The 19,751-nt window shown below is 39.7% G+C and overlaps 1 protein-coding gene across 2 annotated transcripts in view; it reads right to left on the bottom strand.

The window, feature by feature from the left end:
- Window positions 1-829: 829 nt before the first annotated feature.
- The window catches only part of GPR158 (G protein-coupled receptor 158), a 210,063-nt gene continuing 191,141 nt past the window's right edge, over window positions 830-19,751 (bottom strand). The window contains exons 8-12 of one of the 2 annotated variants that reach the window (XM_056337776.1): window positions 13,499-13,637; window positions 9,393-9,498; window positions 7,325-7,471; window positions 5,746-6,568; window positions 830-5,619 (exon numbers count right to left, since the gene is read on the bottom strand). In XM_056337776.1, the coding sequence (XP_056193751.1) occupies window positions 5,114-5,619; window positions 5,746-6,568; window positions 7,325-7,471; window positions 9,393-9,498; window positions 13,499-13,637 (1,721 nt within the window). In that variant the 3' untranslated portion in view covers window positions 830-5,113. Of the gene's footprint in view, window positions 6,569-7,324; window positions 7,472-9,392; window positions 9,499-13,498; window positions 13,638-19,751 lie in introns of both variants that reach the window. The other variant, XM_056337775.1, reaches the window with a different exon arrangement.

Genomic DNA, 19,751 nt, shown 5'->3' with positions numbered 1-19,751 from the left:
GCAAAGACAATTCTCCTACTTATCAGCCATCTACAGATTAGGGATTTAATAGCTTTGCATCCACCATGTTCAGGGATCTTGATGGATTTCTCTTCCATGACCTCTCCAATGCTTTTTGAACTCATGGGATTCACGGCAATCTGTGAAACTCAGCTCCACAATTTCTTTGTGACACACATAGAAGAAAACATCATTTGTTTTAAACAGCTGCATGATGGCCACCCTGGGTGTTCTGTAGTTCCTGCATGACAAACCCCACCAAATACCAGTTTCCTAATTCCCTTTGGACCCTCTCTCAGTCATCTCTCCCAGGCTAAACAAGTTGCAGTTGATTTAGTCACCCTTTACACAGCAGCCATTCTCTGTCTCTGATCATCTTTGTTATGATTCTTTGCACATTTTCTGTATCTGTTAAGACATATAATTTAGATGAGAAATCCAGGCATGCACACATAGACTACAGAGGAGCTACAGGATTTTACAATGACATCATAAAATGCTATCTATTTATTTCCTAATGTTTTCTAGCATTGTATTTGCCATTAAATTCAGGAGAACATAGCATGGACCCTACAGTTTTGATCTCAAAATTGCAGCCACTAAGACAGCTATTTCCTTAACCTGAAATTCTGAACACAGAACACATGTACTCTAAAGGTTGCTATCAAGAAAACATGAAGAAAATCTGGAAAATGCTAATGACATGATCAGATCATATAAGCTGTAAAACTCACTGTTAGTTATTTTATGACTGATGAGAAAACTGTTCAGTTTGGATCAGTAATGACTTCAGGAAATCACAACACAAAAGCCTGCAGACAAATTTAATATAAATGTGCTTTATTGCAGAGAAGTTACATTATTTACATGCTGCAACACATTACAACATAAATCTATCAAGTATTTCATGATGGATGCTGTTGGTTGCCAGATAACATTGTTATAAGAACCACATTATAAAGTGAAGAGACTTACAGCTTTATATATTCTACAACTTGGAGTAGCTAAAATGTTAAAAGTCAAAAGGCAGTGTTTTCTCAGGCCTGCCTGTTGTCATATGCATGCAAAAGCCTAAGGAGAGCAAATAGAAAAGTATTGTCTGGTTTCAGGTCTGTGATGCCACTAAAGCTGATGATAGGTGTGTACTGATTTATATTTTAAAGCATATAATCTTGCATAAATTATACAAGTCTAGTTGGTATAAATCTAATTGTTTATAAACCATGGCTTAGAAATAAAGGAGAAATGCAGCTTGCACATGCATTTAAAAGGACAACCTAGCAAATGTTTGTGACCTTAGTGTTTATCTTTTCTCCTAACAGATCTGCTAGAAAACATCTTAATTCTAGAGTTGCACTTCTCTTGGCTGAATAATGACAATGAAACTCCAGAAAAAGACAACTAAGCAATCTAGCCAATATATGCTGGTGGAGAAAAATCTATGAAACACAGAACATTATTTATGTCTAACTTAGTGTGTCTTTATTAAGCAATGTTTCTAGCAGCATCATAGTGAAATAGAATAGTTGAGTGAAATTTGGCCCCTCATTTTCTTAAGCGTGAAATAATTTAAAGTCCCAATTGAATGTGTAGCCCAAATTTCAGTTGCTAAATAAACTGGGGAAAGCCTTGTTGTTTCTAAAGGGAAGTTCTTCAATTGTATCAGTCTTAGGTGATGTGACTACAACAAGCCTAAAGAACCACAACAGACATTTCTTTAAGAAGTGAGGGAAGGGGTCAGGGCGAAAGAAAACAAAACCAAATAATTTACAAGCCAGTGCCTTCCCTGGTAAACCAGCCACCATTCTTTTGCTTGCCATGCAGCTGGGCTGTTTTAAACCAGCCAAGGAATGGGCTTTGTTTCTGATGAAGTTGTATTTGAAAAACAGAAAGGGAAAAGAAACTGAGCAAGGAATTGTAGATAGTAGTGGCACAGACTCAGTCATGCATGAAGGACTTGATCCTGCCAGTGATGCGAGGGGCAGCGGTACCGTGTGGACACTTTGCCGATGTGGATTCCCTTGCCCTTGGTGCACGTTGCACCCCGACACAGCTGCTGCACAGCAGGGCAGGGGCAGCATGTCCTCGCTCAGCCCCAAGGTAAAGCATGGAGGGCAAGATGAACGAGGGCACCATGGCTGGTGCCTGCTCCTTGCAACTGTCTCCTAGAGGTGGCAAGTACGTACGAACATCTCCTTTCATGACTCCTCCAGGGATGCCCACTTCAAACCTCAGCACCTGGCTCTGACAAAGCACTGACTCCCGTTAGTGAGTCAGGGCAACCTGCCATAAGCCTTCCCCCCCTCCCTCGTTCACACAAACCGCTGCTGAGATGGGCTGCAGAACCTCCTTTCAGGGGTAGAAGAGGTGCAAGGTGGTCACCATACTCAGCAGGTTTAAAGTTGTGCATCTCTCTGCACACAGGGTCAGCGTGCTCCTGGAGGACTCCCAGAAAGCTGTGTTCCCAGGATGCACTTAACTCCATGCAGGAAAATTCAGGGTTACCTTCTTTCTGGAAAGCTGATCAAATCGCACTGAAGTTGACAGAAATGTTACTGACAAATCTCACGAGTGTCTGGGACAGGGAAGGGAGAATCTGGGCACACTGGGTCTAACCTCAGTCTTTTCCACACTAACCAGAAAGCTGGATTTGGGCTGCACATAGGATGCCACTGGCACTGTGTGTGCAAAGCAGCTGCACAGATGTCCAAAGTATCTAGACTTATATGCCTGATGCCCTTTCACAGGTGAACAGGGATGCTGGGTTCTAAGAGTCCCAGTCAGAAAATGAGTTGAAGGCAAAGACCAGATCTCCTAGGCCATAATTACACCCTAATAAAGAGGGGTGGGAGAGCCAGCCAAGGCCAGGTTAGCAAAGACCTAAGTCAGCACGTCCCCATGGTGGAACTGAGCACCATCCAGGCTAACCAGGTTGTTTGGGGCAGTTCGGCCACTTTAATCTGGAACTAATGAGCAGAATTTATGAGTGAGGCCAATGTGTTTAGACAGCACTGAGACCCGAGCTGATCTGTCCCCAGCTGGCTCAGGTGTCAGCATGTTCCAGGTTTGGGCTTAGCAAAGGCAGTAGGAAGATCAGATCCATCTTGATCTGTCAGTGTAGACATGCCCATAGACTCCTGTCCTTTTTAAAGGACGAAAAAAGTCCTTCTCACACCCAGCTAGTCTAAGTCCCTCTGCTCATTGCATTTTATCTTAAGCCACTTTTTCTATGATGCCACAAAAACCAGTTTATACTACATACGTGTATGTGCATGTGTGTATTAGATATGGCATTATATATATATATCAAACATATATAAATATCTATTTTTATATATAGTATATATATATTAAACAACACATTCTAGTCAATCATCCTCATTTCATGTTCTTCCACTGAATCCCATCACTTCTCTCAAATTGCACAAGTTCTTTAGGACTGAGCTGTCTTTGTTTTGAAGCACTGTATGTATAGCCAATTCTAGCGAATAGCACTTTACTGGTATTGCATGTAGATGGCTGAGGGGTTTTTGTTATTAGCGATACTCCTCAGAATCTTTACAGTATGTCCTCAGGCCCTGATGGTGAACCATCACTAAGACTCACAGTTGTGAATGGGCCATCTATGAATTAAGCTTATATGCATGATGAGGACTGTAGCTATTACTGAAAATTAGCACTGTATTAAACACTAACTTTTATTGTAAATGTATGTAGAAATAAAAAAAAAAAATCAAAGCATTGTGGAGAGTGGGAAAGAGATGCCATCATTTCTATTCCCACTACCTCTCACAATTGCATATTTGGGGGAAGTATAATATTTTGAGCTTCTCTCCTCACTCCAAAGGCTAATTTTTGGATGTTTGCCAACAGTGATAAACAGTACACTGTTGTTCTATATGAGCTAGCTAATATATTTCCCAAAGTTTTCTGATTTTAGTAAAACAGGTGATCCATTTCTGGGGTATATTCATTGTCATTCTTGCTTGTCTTATTTAGCAAGATACGAAATACTGGACAAGATCATCACCATCGATGTTTAAAGTAAGAATTCTGGTTTGTTAGATGATATTTTCCAGTTAGTAACAAACAACAGATAAGTTGTCCTAAGACTTACCAGAATATGCAGCTAAGACGACTGAATTTCCACTATTAACAAGTCTATGAGCATTAACAGGGAACTGCATAACAAGTAACTTACTGCGTATAAAACCCCTGAATAATACAGTATCAAACTATAAATTTAAATAACAGAGAGTAAACAAAAAAAAATCCACTATATAAATCACAGGAAAGGAAAAAAAGAAAATCTCCAAAGCCCAAAGGAATTTTCCAATATGAATTACGGCTTCCATAGCCAGTGAAAGATTACTGCAATTCTATATATAAACAAAAAAGTCTACAGCAGGTATTTTAACTTGCAATTAGAAGAAAGTATATGCAGACTGCATAAATGTGTTGTTGTGTCACATAATATCAAAGTTATTTGCAAAAATTATACAATCTGGAATGCTTTAATATGAGACACAACAACGTACTTAAACACACAGTAATAAGAAAATGAGAGCAACCATTATATAAAATGTATTTTTGGGATGCATTGAGTTAGTAGTGCTATCTAGATTAAATACGTAAAGTGAAAAGTCGTCATTTTAATAAGCTGCTCATTGATACCCCTTTTTTACCATCAGGACATTTTCTGTGCCCTACTTCTGCTGGATCTTTAAAGTCCCAAGGGCAAGTTAAAGCCAGTTGCGGCATTCAGAAATAATTCAGTTAAGATCTACACTGTGCGTTTGTTACCACTACATTTTTTTTCTTTTAAAAGAGAAGTGATTTCACAAAGGCAGGTTTCTTTCATTGACACAGTAAAATCCTTGGAGCAGGGACCATATCCTGGGCACTGCTAATCACATTGTTGGCACTCAACAAATAAATAATAACAACATTAATGCTAATTTACTTTGTTAAACTCCTACTTATTTGTAGTGCTGATTTCCTTGATCTAAGTGATGCTCCTTAGGAATTTTCAGATCCTTTTGGCCTAAGTCCCCTCTGTCTTTCCTGTTGTCTTTCTTCTCAAAGTTGCTACTCTCCTCAGTCCAAAAGCCTCTTATTTTCGAGGTGTTGCTATTTTATTTGCACTTATAGCAGAGGTGTTTGATAAAGCTACACTTCTTTCTGCATTTGGTAAATCTGGTGTATCATACTCCCAAGGGCAGACTTCAGCACGGGATGCTAAAGGTTGCTGCGAGTAACTACTTGGCTTATGGGAGTCAGATGAAAGCACATTTCCTTCAGAAGAGGCATTTTTTTTCTGTTCTGCCAACTTATTGAGGTTTTCCTTCTCTGCTGCTTTCTGGGGTAGCTCCTCCCACTCCCCAGCACAGGTATTAGGTGTATATTTATTAACATTCTCACACTGCAGCCCAGGGGAGACCTGAGACTTGGAATTTGACTGTTTTTTCTCATTTTCAGAGACCTGCTGCTCTTGCATCTCCTGAGTGGCTGCCTCCACCTTCTCTGAGCTCTTTTGATTTGACTGTTGATACCCCTCAGGTGTCTTCAGCTTATGATGAGTCTTCCCCTTTGGCTGGGAAGGGTGGTTGTTCTCTGGCTCTGAGGAAGCAATAGACACATGTTTTTGAACTTTAGAGTCAGAAGGCACAGGACCAGGAGTTTGGTCATATATCTCCCAAGGACAAACTTCTCCTATGTCGAAATTGTCCTTGTGCAGAGACTTACCTGGGCCTGTGTCTGGATTTGCAGGTGTCTGACTAACCCTTTGCTGTTTCATAATTCCAGATTTATGGGTTTTCTTTGTTTCCTCAGAGTGGGTAGAGTTCTTCCGGTGGGAATCCTTATGCTCCCCTTTATCAGAGGCTGAGTGCTTTTTGCTGGCCTCCTTAGCCTTCTGCTGAGATTTATGAGATTTAGCGCTTTCTTCTAGGCTTTGTGTCTTACCCGTTAGTCCCAGAGTCTTCTCCTTGGCACTAGCAATAACACTGAGTGATTTTTGTAACACAGATGTTTTTGGATGCAGAGGCTTCTTATCGGCACTTAAGTTATGTGCACTTACTGATTTGCACACCAAAGGGACTGATTCAGTGGAGACAGCTTCAACTTTTTCAGGAGGGTTTTTGGTTAATTTGTTACCATTCAAGGAGTCCAGAAGTGAATTCTCAGCAGCTATAACTTCTGTGCTTTCTGTAGTTAAGCTATTCGGTTCTTCTGTTTGATCCCTGACATGATCATAAGTGCTGTGGGACTTTTTTAAGGAAAAGACTCTGGTTTTCGAAGTCTCTTCTTTTGGCTTTGCAGAAATTGTGGAATCCTGTGGGTTCTTTCTCAGTGCGGTCATGTTCTTCACAGCACCATGCTCCATCAGGTCCTTCTCATCCCTGGAACACTGTCGCGTGACTGTCTCAGGGATTTCTGTAATACGTCGCATTATTGAGCGCCCCAAGCCCTTTTTAGAGCACCTTTTTTTCTGAAGATGTGGGTTATTAGCAATCATCTTTTTCCTTTTATAGATTTCAAGCTGGGCATATAGTTTCTTCAACTCATCCTGCAAAGCAAAGTGAATGGCAAAACTAGTATGTACAGAGCGAGTACAGTCAAACAAGCAGCCTGACGAACGCATTAGCCTTTGCTCTAAAATTGGCACTAAACTTATTTCACTGTCTTTTCTAATTCTTGAATATGCCATTTCTCCATCAACTTGAATCCCATTTTTTTCCACTTTAGAAGTTCAGCCCTTGTGCACAAACATGTTTGTTTCCTTCCATAGCTGTGCATCATTCAGCATGCACAATTCATATACATTCATGCTGTATGTTTCAGATTTGACAATGTTGTTGGTATATGCTTTCCTGCTGAACTCTAAAGCTATTCTTTATTCTGGGGACATAAGCTCTTCTATTATGTAAGACAGGAATAAAGTATTTTTTCCTCTGTAAATTTAATCTGTATAGTTATGTATATGCTAGGTAAAAATCACACTGACACCAAATGGTGTTCGCACTGCAAAGTAATTCAAGGAGCCTATGTAAACTGATATACAGCTCTTGCTGTGGATGATTCCTCCTCTTTAGCCTCCAGTATGACTTTTGCTACAACTAGTAATGCAGCATCTCTTCACACTAGTGAGTATTTTCCAGGAGATTTTATATGATATGATACTACAATCACTGAGAGACCTAAGCTGGCCTGTTTCGGCTGATATCTGCAAAAAAAAAAAGTCAAATGGATGCAATTCAGAATTTACTCGTAGGAAAAAGTGTTGTTCTTGAAAATAAACGCTGTTTAAATGAGTTATATATACCCGAATATCTTCAGGATCCAAACTATGTTCACTCCATGCTGAATTGATACTGCTGTTCAGGTAGGATCCAGATCGACCCATATCAAGCTCATCTTCATAAGCTTCTGTAGCTATATCATCTCTTGGGTTATTGCTTGAATGAGAAAACTGCAACAAGTATTAATAAAAAAGATATTGCCATCAGTGCAAAAGTTTACTTTGACATCACTGTAAGAGTTTACATCAACTGTTTTTATGGCACAATTATCCTTCTGTGGATTTCCTGGGATCTTCTGAACTTGAAACACCAGCTATAGGCATCATTGGCAGTGTCTTACAGAATATCAATATTGTATCGAAGGAACTCCTATTAATGATAGTTTATCTTGAAAAATTTTAGATAATTGCATAAAGAAAAAACCCACTTATTTTGATACTTATTTGAACCTCTTTAAATTGCATTTAACTTAAGATAGTATGGAAATAGACTTTCAGCCAGTATTTCCAATTAGGCTGCTAAAACCATAAGACTGTATTTTATAGTCCATACAGTTTAATAATTCTGCAAAAAGCAATTCTCCCATTTCAGATCCTGACCCTGAAAAGGAAGAGATAGGGTGCCAAAAAAAAAAAAAAAAAAAGGTGGGGTGGGTGGGGGCACGTACGGAAGAAACAAACAAATGAAAAATGAGACAAGTTAATTTCTCGCTTCTAAATTTTAGCAAATGCTCAGATCAAGAGCTGGAGAGAGGCTGTCAGCTGTTTTCTTATTCATATTGATTCACTCAACTATAGTTTCGATTGTCCACACAGTTATCTGGCCTCATGACTTTATGAATGGAACTAAACCTCATGAACGTTCTCTTAATCCCCTGAACTCTTTGGTCTGCTGGAAGAAAAGTCTGTGCAGCGTTACACAGATAATAATAATAAACAGATAATAAACATGGAAAGACATCTCTGTAGATACGTAATAAAGTATATGAATAAAAAATAGAAAATAAGACTAGTGCTAAAGACCAGAAAAGTAATTTAAAATAAGACAAGGTCATTCAGTATTCAGGCTGCATCAATGTGTTCCCTTGTTCTGACTGTTTAATGTATGTGTATTTGACAGTTACCAGCATGCCCTGTTCTGACACATAGGCAAAAGATCGGAATAGCAGCTTCATTAACCTGAAAATTGTATCTGCTTGAACCGCTTAATGTTACTCCTTTATATATAGCTTTCACCTTTACTGTTCTCTTTGACTCTTGACCTTTTGATTAATACTACTGGTCATTTCAAAAGCCATTATAAAACCATTTGCTTTGCTGGGGTACTGGCTAAGCAGAAAGCTCCATTCAAACCCTGTGGACTTCTGCTAGGGACAGGTGGAGCTGCCTGTGGTTCTGCAGCCCCTGGTGAGACTGACATACTGTTACTTCGCTCCCAGTGCCTGACGGGAGGTGTGCTGCAGTGCTTGCAGCACTTTCTCTTCTCTTGCTTGCCTCCTGTCATCCTCCATCTTCTTGTGTTCCCCACAAGCCATCTTCTTACCCAGCACTGTTCCTGGCTCCATATCATGGACCACATCCCCTCCTGGTACTCAGCATCTGTCCGTCCCAGGCTCTGACTCGCAAAGGGCTCTCCTTCTTCAGCCTGTAACACCTGCCAAGTTTATATCCCAGCCTCTCTATCTCACAGCCAGTCCAACCTCTTCATTCCAGTTTTACTTAGCCATCCATTCCAGTTTTTCTGTCCCCTCACATAAACTCTTTGCCTGATCTCAGCTAACTCTGGCAGCAGCATAGTCACCCAAATACCTGAAATAAGCATCGTTAGGCAGAATTCTTTCCTTCTTGTACTAATCATGTCAAAATTTCAATACTTTAAACTCCTGGAATTTGAAAGCTGAAAGAATCTTTAAAAATGTAGAAGAGTTTTTAAAATAAAAAAATACACTGCTTTTTAGGCAACGTATTCAAACTTTACATCTTCCTTCTCTAACAGCTGCTTGTTATTTTTATACAGAATTGCTTTTGCATGACAACACTTATCTTCCTTGGTCTTGGCAAAAGAAAAGAGACAGGAGACTCGAATGAATACCTTAGGGATCAGAAGTAGCCCAACAGTGACTGTCACAGTCAAGTGTGTGTGTGCAAAGAACAGCATCAGCATCCAGTCAGACTGAAGTCTTGAAGCAAGAATGAATCTGAAAACAAAAGTCAGGGTTGCAATTCACTGCCTTTTCTCCAGTGCATTAGATTTAACATGTTTAATGTTCCTTAGGTTTCTTTTGAATGAGAGGCCAAACACAACTGGTTTTGCTCTGTACTGCTTTCATACAGACTAGAAATTGCATCCATGTGCTTTACCTATGTATCACAATTTCAAAACAACTCAGAAAAACAACCACTAACAAAACAAGCCAAAACGAAATATAAAAAAAAATAGCAGACCTTAAATTATATCACTTATTCCATCTTTCTCATGCTATTTAGCTGCCTTTTTTGGATGGGTTATATCGCCAGAGCTTCTTTGGCCTGAACTGTCTTATGGTAGCTTACATACATTAAGGATCTGAACAGATGATTTTAGGTTAAGTAAGCATGTGTACTGCGACAAATTGCAGTGCACTTCATAAACACAGGACATCCATAGATCGCAGCTACAGAGTGTGGCTGATAGGCCATCAAAGAGAACTGAACTGAAATGCATTTTCATGGGAAGCAGAGAAATGGTCTTGATTGCAGGACCACCCAGCTCAATACTGCAGGGCCCGAGAGCCTTGCGAATGCTAGGAAATGAGTGGCTGAACTTCCCAAACAAATCAATTCCTTGCTGAGCTTTCTAAGAGTGGTAGAACAAGGGGTGCAGTTAAAGCTGGCTGCAGCATGCTTGGCTTATCTGCTTCAGTGAGCTCCCAAAGATAGAAATGGCAAGCAATGCAACGGATGAATGGATGTACCACTGGCTTGTAATTTGCAGGATTACAAAAATCATTCAGATAGAAATGACATTTGCAACTTATCCAAGTCCACAGATGTGCACTTTGCAGAAGCTTTAGTTAACACAGACAGTCTGGCATTAAACACTGGCCTATATGCCGTAATAATACAGTCATAATTTCTTGTTTAATACTTTGCAAATTAAATGTTTCATAAGCACAATGAAATATTGTAATTATTTCTTACAGAGATGTAGATCTTGAGGTGTGCAGGGAAATGAGGAGGCTCAGGCCTGAGGTTTAGCTAACTGAACACAATGTGAAGACTATCGCAGATGACATGAGAAACTACTGGATATAAGAAAGTGTGAAAAGTGAACAGAAGTCAAAGACAGTGCTGTTAGGGATGGCAAGGTTTCACAGGGAGTCATCTGAAAGATGGCCAAAGTTCACAGGTAACTGAGGGAGCACGGGGGGCCTTTGGAGGAGCAGAACTTGCAAGGTCAGTGGTACTGATGTAACCATGTCAGTGATCACCTAGCTAATGATACCAGAAATGCCATGAGCGTAGATGCAGCAAAACTGGGACCAACAGGAAAGACGTAACGAGAGGTGGGTTGTTCATTTGGGAGAAGACAAGGAGGGGCTAAGGTTGATGGGAGGAGAACAAGCATGGAAGGAAGCAGGGGTAAAAGGGGCCAGTGACATATAAGCAAGTTGCCGCTGACTGAGCCCTGTACTTGACCACTGCAATATCTCCTATCTTCTCATTAAATTATTCTTCTGATGTCTATGTGATCCCACTCTCTATGTTGTGCATATACGTATGTGCAATTCATGAGCAAACTTCAGGCTGGACTAGCCAGCATGTGGGAGACCTGCATCTGGAAGACCCAAGGTCTTTGGGCCCCAAAGGTGGATATCAGACTGGCTCCAGAATCGAGAACCTAGGACTGTGCCCCTATTTGAAGGAATGGAAACAGCAGCAGCCACATCTATCAGAGAGGGAAGAAAGCTCCCAGGTCCTGATGCCCACCAGATTTGGTTAACCCTTAACAGCTCCAATCCTCAAATTATGTGAAAGCTTTTTCCTTGTTTTTATGTGTGAAACCCTTCCATGATTAAGGTAGCCACTTCACATCCCTGAAAGCAAAAAAGCATTTGTAGTAACCATTCAGACCTAGCAGAGGTGGGGGTTATATTCAAATGAGCTTTTTTCCATATAAATTTTGTTTTTCTCAGTAATACAAGAGAAAAAGCAATGCAGAAATTTCATGCTACGCTGATCTTATATGCTGAAGATAATCAAGAATCCTCTGCTTCTGAAATGGGAAGAATACTTTTAAAGGAAACCAAAATGCAAAGAGTTCAAGGTTTTACTTAGTGCTAACATCAATCTTACACAAACTTCAACAGTTTTCAGACTGGACAGCTGCCTTGTAATAGTAGGTGTCCTTCAAGGCTCCAGTGCTTTCAACTTCATTACAATTCAGGTATGTCACATAAATATGAGTCTTACACTTCAGCTCTTTCAGTTACATCCAGAACTTGGTGGGGAAGACAGAAGAAAAAAAAAAATAATGTAAAAATGTGAACTTCAAAGAGACTGGATTAAGACTTGTGTATACAGAAATAGACATAATCTCAAGAGGGATCATGTGCTTCCACTACATTATATTCATTCCTATCCCTAAACAGTTCATTGTATTTCTTCAACAAACCAGCTTGTATCACAGGGCAAAGCATCAATACAAAATGTACTTTTTTTCCTTAAAGAAGTAAGAACAAGATCAGGAGACCTTAGGCTGAAGGAACAGGATCCTCAATAGGATAAATGCAAAGACCTAATGCTTTTGTGTCTCCTTCAGAAGGCATGTATTATATTGACATATCTCCCCCTTTGCCCCTCTCTTTAATCCAAGACTACTTTCATCCTGTCCTATCGTTAAAAGAAACTTGCAGCCTATGTAATAGCTCTCCTAATGCACTGAAATATATCTTCTAACATAGCCCAGAATATGGTTTAGGAACCATAATTAATTAATGGGAGACATTTTTGACTGAGAAGCTGTCATATTAGTTATAATCAATTCAAAACTATTGTAACTGAATTTTATACCTATCACAAATGAAAAGAAAAATGCTTCTATAAAATACAGACTTCAAACATTTTTGCAGATGTTTTTGCTGGGGATAAAGAAGATTTTGAGTTTGTGAATGTTGAGATATGGGGTTAGGAGAAGGTGAAGGAAACAAAAAGTTGCAAGCCTGAAAAGTGCAGTGAACTTTGTAACAATGATAAGGGAAAAGAGCACCTGGAAGAAACAGAGATGAAAGATTGGCTTTGCTGATGTTTACTCAGAAAATATTATGCCTCACGGAAGCAAACATCAAGAAGGCAGAGAGAAATGTGAGTTCCAAGACAGATGAAGGAACAGAGAAGAGTATTTGAACTGTCAATAGAGCAATGTAAAAAAGAAATAAAAAATAAATCTTAGTAGATCAGGTCTGTCAGGAGGCAAAGGAAGGTGTGAGAATGTCAGAAGAAAGTCGTAAGAGTATTTTACAGGATGAGATGAAATTCATGTTATCTTGCTATTTTGAATTTTGTAGGACCAATTCATTTTTACAGGGTACTCTGTAGGGACAGCATAAAAATTTTCATGTAGCTCTGGCAAAGACCCTTATTTATTTATGTATTACTACTCTGGTAATTTAGAAGTATGAAATGTAGAGCTCATTATAAACTTAGTAAGAAACACGTTTCACATTACTGTTACAGCATCATATGCATAACAATCTTTTATGTCAGCATGTACAACACTATGCTTCATGCACAAACCACTACAGTTATCTTAACGGAGCGCTGCATCTCACCAACGTGTTACACACCAGCAAAAGTTCATATAAACCAACATTCTTACCTGCTGTTTTTCTAGGGATACAAACCAGTGAGCAGTATGTAGATGACTGAAGACAGACAATAGTTTTGCTATATCTAATTTATCATATATACTGAACTTTTATCCAAGAACATATCAGCTAGCTGTACTGAAAAAAACCCTGTTTATACAATTAACAAGTTGACTGTACATATTCTTGAATCCTATGGGAGCAGTTTTAAGTTTAATAATCACTTAATTATGCAGAATTAAATATTTATGAGACCTGCCATTATGCATCCTATCACATTCACCCATTTTAAGTTGCACCATATGAAACCTGAAAGATAAATAGTTAATTACTAGATCTATGGATCACTTGCCTAATTGTATGGAATATAGTAGAGATAATGAGCTCATTGTGAACTGCAACAGCCATATAACGTGGCTCATGAAATGCTGATGGAACTGTCCGCACTGCATAGCAGAGATAAACACCCCACAAGAGGAATAAAAATTCAGCTGTGAGAAGAACAAAAAGAAATAATTTGCAATTAGTTTTATAGATAAAAAAGGAAGGAAATTTGAAGTATTATAGTATCTTCTGTATGTGTGAATATTTATGCAAAGACAATATATGCTCATACATGTATATATGTACACACACAGGTATTCAAACTCTTTCAGATACCGTCACTGTACATGATACATTTGGTTTTAATTTCACGCATTTCTTTTTTTGAGATCAGGAACCTTTGCATTCACGGTGTTTCAGTTTTTCAATTGACAAGCTTTAAGACAATGTCTAATAATGTCTTGCTTGCTTGTTAAATTGATTCTACAGAAGTTTGACATCACTTAAGACAACAAGAATTTTTATTTGTAGCTCTGGTTCTTGTAATAGAGGCAGATACTGGTGCTACTACCAGACTACAAGATTTTTAAGACAACAGTATAATTTCAAAGGTTTATAACTCAGATATAAGAATATATTTGGGGTTAAAAAACCTCCTCTGTTCATGATGGTGAATTCTGCTGGTGCCCATAATATGATGAGTCATTTCTGAAGGTCTAATGTAATTATAACAAATGACGTGTTTCTCTCTGTTAGGAGAAAAATGAATAAAGGAAGAAAAGAGTAAAGGGTCAGGATCAGTGTAAACTATCCTGTTTGGGCTAACTCATCTGCACCTAGCCGTACTTCGACTTCAGCTTCCACTAGACAGTCTGCTGCGACATCATTTTGATTTTGATACAAATGAAATTATTTCATACCCATCTTGAATAAACTCCCAGAAAAAAACCCACAGCTCTGCCATCTAGCTATGAGTAGAGCTGGTGCCTGTCCCGCTTGCCTTGCCATCTGGGTTAACAATGGCTGGAAGCGTCTGAGTGTTATCCAGCAGCGTGCAGTTCCATGTTAGACCCCTACTCCGGGTTTGGGCAAACTGTGTGCCCACTTCCATTTCATTCCTAGATAAGTAGATATGGTACCAGTGAAGCCTGTTACTCTTGTTTCTTAAAAACACTTACACAGGAATGACCTCCCAAGCCATCTTGCTCCTGAAGTCTTCTCTGACCAAGTAGAAAACAAGTTTTGCTTCACTGAAATAAGCTTAAAGGCTCCTTTACAAATGTTAGCATTTTTGAGTTTTGTCTTTTAAGTGCAGTTGCCTTGTATACCAAGAACCATGGCACTGAAATGTACTGCTCTTCAAAGCACTGTAACTTATAGCTTTAATTGCTCCGTATTGATTTAAAAGAAATTGAAAAGAAGAAAACGGGTAGAATGAGGTTGCTAAAGCCAAATCACTGTCTTACTGTCCTGTGTTCTGTGGAAACTCTTACTAATATGGCTCAGCAGGTATTCCCCAGAACATGCCAGGGAGCCTATTTCCTCTCCTTTTGCCTTTCATCCAAAGTCCACCTGCAGTAAAAACCCCAACAATAGCAGCAGAACTGAATAGATGAGCTAATTGTGAAATAACAGGCATACTCCACTAAACTACCCCTGGTCCATTCTTCTTTCTCTTCCTCAACTGAAGCGAGAAGAGCATCAAGTCTCTCACTGATTGAAAACACCAGTTATAAGTGTTAACACAAGCTGAGAGTTTGAAAAAGTTGGGCTTTTAAAAGGATGAAAATCCATGTATAAAACTCCACCTGCTGAAGGAATTCCTACTTAAAATACGGAGTGTGGGCCAAATTTTGCTTATTTTTAGAACAAATCTGCTCTAAGTTTGAAGATTTACAAGAATTAATTTTATTTTGTTTACAGACTTGTATACAGGTATTTCAGACAGTAAGTGAAAAAGCCACATCTCCATAATAAAAAACATTTTCAATGAGCTGGGCTAAGCAGGAATGAAGGTAGCATTTGATCTCTGGATCTGATCAATTCTGAAAATTTCATAGTTTTCAGTTTCACAATCATAGTTACAAGGAGTTCCTAAGACAACAAAGGGAGATTTCAAAGTATTAATATACTGGAGCATAACAGTAGCTTGTACCATTTAATGCATAATGCTTTTATAAAAGCTTTATATTTAGAGCACAGTTGGCATTCCTGTCTGCAGATAATAATTAGTGTGACATCTGGTATGCAACACAAATAGGAAATAGCTTTTAAAACACAAGGTAAAATAACAGAGTTCCTATACTTGCTAAGCCCAACATTACAATAATTGCATTAGCAGTAACAAACAAAACAGACTGATAGAAAACCAATTTATTATCCGAACCACTAATTACACAGCTTAAATGTATCATGTACAAGCTGTGCTTGAGGAGGGAAATCAAGTTCATATAATTAGCTACAGACTGTTAGTGCAGTTTGTAACAAAAATCTGAAGGTGTTACACAATTGTGCTGCATTTTTTATATGGCCTTTTTGGTTTCTCAGTATAAAATAAGGTGACACATTATTAACACCAATGAAAAATGCAGATATAACTAACCCCAAATAGGTAGATCGGATAACAGAACATGTCTGGCCACTATGCAGCAAGGTTCTTACGTGCCACTCATCTCTGAGGTCTTAGTTCTGCCTATAGCACACTAGTGACTATTTTGCACTAAATATCTTTAAAGATTAAAATCTGAGACATGATAAGAAATTTCTATTTGGCTTGCTGAATCATTTTGCATTAAAAGGCTGGTGTAGAAGGGTGACTTCCTGACCACTAAAGGATTATCTTAGCATACTGCAAACCTGCCAAAACCAAACTCAAAGCGCAAAACACACGGTCTTGCTCCTTTAAGTACGATTCATCATAAGGCTTATAAATTAGACCATTTTGTGTATTAAGCACAAGAACAAGAAACACCTTTTCCCCTTCTGAAGAATGATGGGAACTCCTAGGAGAGAGAGCTGTCAACAGCTATCTGGACAGAAAATGTGAAGGCAAAAAAAAATAAAGCTTAAAAGAGCTCTGAAAAAACTTGCAGTAGCTATTCTGTAATGTACAAACCAGGCATTCAGATTTCGGGTGCAAATCTCTGATACATCACAGAGTGAGAAAAGGCACAATTGATTTAAAGGCATAAATGCATGTAGATATGAAAATATAATGTGACCTCAATATGTCATGTGCATAAATGAATTAATCTTTAAATAGGTCTTAGTCACTGCTTATTTCTTATCACATAACCTTTAATCTGGTCTTTGCACTATCTAATCAACATGCTTAGTTATATTCTTTGGTGTCCAAAACCCACAATTGTTCCTTTTGCTTGCAATGCCCATCATGCTTTTAGAAAATGAAGCATTTTAAAACACTTAGCATGGTCATCTAATGCACTGCACCAGGCTCATGCCTGATGCCACTGGCCTGTTACAACTAAGAGTGTGCCACGTCTGCTCACTTTGGATTTGTTTTGGCCATTGCTCATATTCTGCAACTTCTGCTAATGAGGAACAGTGATATATGTTCACAGTTTGTGATATGTATCTGCTGTATAGAAAACGACAGACTCAGGATCAGTATTACTGACTCAAAACTTCCTCAGAAGATCCAAGTTAATATATTTATTAGGTTTTACTAAACACACAGTTGTCTGTTGCAAATTATTTTTTCCATATTTAAAGCCCATACAAGGCAAAGCCGTGTCCAGAGACACTCTGTGACATTTTCTTCCAGTGTCCATTAGCCAAGTTGTGTCACATTGATCTGCTTCCACCTGTCCCACCCCCAGTACAAGCAAATTCCTGTGTTAATCCATATCCTCGCTCACTGCCTGCCCTGCAGATGTTGGTACTTCGCCTGACTGCACAGAACTGCAAAGCAAGCAATGATGAACTGAAAGCAGTGACCAAAGTCTCCTTCCCCTCTTTCAAGATTTGGAAAAGTCACCGAGAGCCTCCTTACACTTGAGTGGGTAAAGGGAAGAGAACACTCACAGATGACAAATGGAGTAAAGGCAGCAAGGGCATGACTTCTGGAGAGGTAAGAAAAACGGGATTCAAAACAGCAAAGATTATATAAGGAAACACGAAAAATCAAGAAACGTGAAACTGGATTTTTGAACATGGCTTACACACCAGCTCATCTTAGAGGCCTTCAGGAAGTACTTCGTCCTTACTTCTACAGCTCTGCTGTCTCTAAGACTTGGACAGCACCACAAGAACACTACCACATATGCAGCCTCCTTAACTTGCTCTCTCTCGCGTATACAATCTTCAGTTAACTACATCATTTCTTAAGAGACCAGACTCAATGCACTTGACAGAGCAACCCTAGAGATAAATCAAGGTTGGCTAATGAAGAAGGCCCTGTAATTTATGCAAGTGACATTTAGACACCTAGTGAATGAGAGAAAAGGCTGCAGGAGAAAGTGCACAAGCGCTCTTGTGCGTAGGCACAACTGAATTCTAACTTTGTACCTCAAGCTCCTGTGTGTCACAGCACTATCAAAACTAGCCGGCTGCAACAATGCTTTTATACCATCCCACACCAGGTTAACTCCAATAAGTAGCTCCCACACCCTGCCCCAGCACAGCCACCAACCCCCCACAAGGTTTCAACAGTTCATCTACTGTCCATGCTGTTTCTCCATCCTCTTCAGGCCAGCCCACCCTACTTCTTGCCCCTGCTGCATCCAGATTCTTCCTTCTCCAGGCTCCTCTTCCAGCCAGCCTCTCCTCATCCAGGCCCCCTCCTTCATGCACGGTGTGGGGTACATGCTCTCTCTCACCTCCCTCTCCTTCTTCTAGGTCTCTCTTCATCCAGTGCTCTTCTTCCATACCCCTTAGAACTATTTAACTACTTAGCAGGAACCAGCCACAGCTGCACATTATCCACATCAGCCAACCCACTGACCCTGAAGCAAGCCCACAGCTGTGTATTATCAATGTTAATTAACCTGCCTTCATTCCTCTATAATTCTTCTACACCTGTGCACATGAAAAAAGTCCCCACCCAAGCCAAACTTTGCAGAGATTACCAGAGAGCATTTCTCTTGCTATTTGGGTGCCAGCCTAGGCATTTTTGCTGTGATTTGCAGCAGAACCAAGCACACAGGGCTGTATTTGTAGCCAGTGAGACCATACATAACGTGTTATACAGAGATTTGATTAAGCTCTGTAACTGAGCCAAAGGCATTGCAAAATGGACACCCAGATTAAATGGACCATATTGTGCCTCAGCTCTGGTTGTGTAAAATGGGGATAACTCCACCCTGCCACACCAAGATGACTACAGAAATAAATGTACCCACACTTGTGAAAAGCTTAAATCCTAAACTGTGAGTTTCCTTCCCGCCACGGTTGGGAAAGAAAAGTGAGTTATTTCAGGTTGTCCCGGTTGCTTCGCAGTGCTCCTACCCTGCCAGAAATGCCTTCCTCTTGTGCTGCTTCAGGCCAGCCTTGTGGTGGAGATGGCTGTGGGCAGCACTGCTGAAAGGAGCTCCCTGGAGCCAGGATACCCACCCCTGTGCTCGCCTGCACTCTGCTGTCCAAAAGCTACTTGCAAAAAGAAGACACCCCTGAAAGAGTAAAGCCCATTTTCATGACTCTGTATGATGTTCTATGTCTGAACACACTCATTTGCTTAAAAAGTACCATTGTAAGCCCAGAACTGGCCAATGCTCTCCAGAGACAGTGATGCGCTCTGCCTCTTCTCCTTGCACTAATAAGGGAAAGCTCATTACAGCTGCAACTTGGCTAAGTTCATTCGGTATTCTGAACTTGGCACTGTTGGCAAAACAGTACTGTTTCAACAGTTAAACCATTTTTTTCCTCAGGTTTTGGACACAAATTACTGATTATAACTCTACTTACATCCGTAACAGAGCTACAACAAATCATCTACTTCTCCATTACACTTCATTTCATCAGACTAATGTCTACATTTTAAATCCCTTTTACTAAAACTAAGTGAGCTGCAGATCTGGAAGCACGGCTCTTCCATCCGTTCATTCACTCAGGGTGCCAGCTGGAGTCGAGCATGCACCATTTTAAAACAGGAGAAAAACTGTGTCCTCAATTGCTCCTGTGTTGCCAGCCAGTGCAGTCTCTTTCTGCCTCACTGCGTCCAATCTCCCACCTGGAGAGCTGCACCATCTCATAGAAGTCTTTTTCTTCAACTGAAAGGATTTTCATAGATTTCAATGAACTGTGATTACATGTAGAACTCTTTA

The sequence above is a fragment of the Falco biarmicus genome, chromosome 4, assembly GCF_023638135.1.
Source record: "Falco biarmicus isolate bFalBia1 chromosome 4, bFalBia1.pri, whole genome shotgun sequence".
NCBI classification, from domain to species: domain Eukaryota; kingdom Metazoa; phylum Chordata; class Aves; order Falconiformes; family Falconidae; genus Falco; species Falco biarmicus.
Note: the sequence above shows the minus strand (reverse complement) of the source record. Positions and strands in the feature narration are given on the sequence as shown.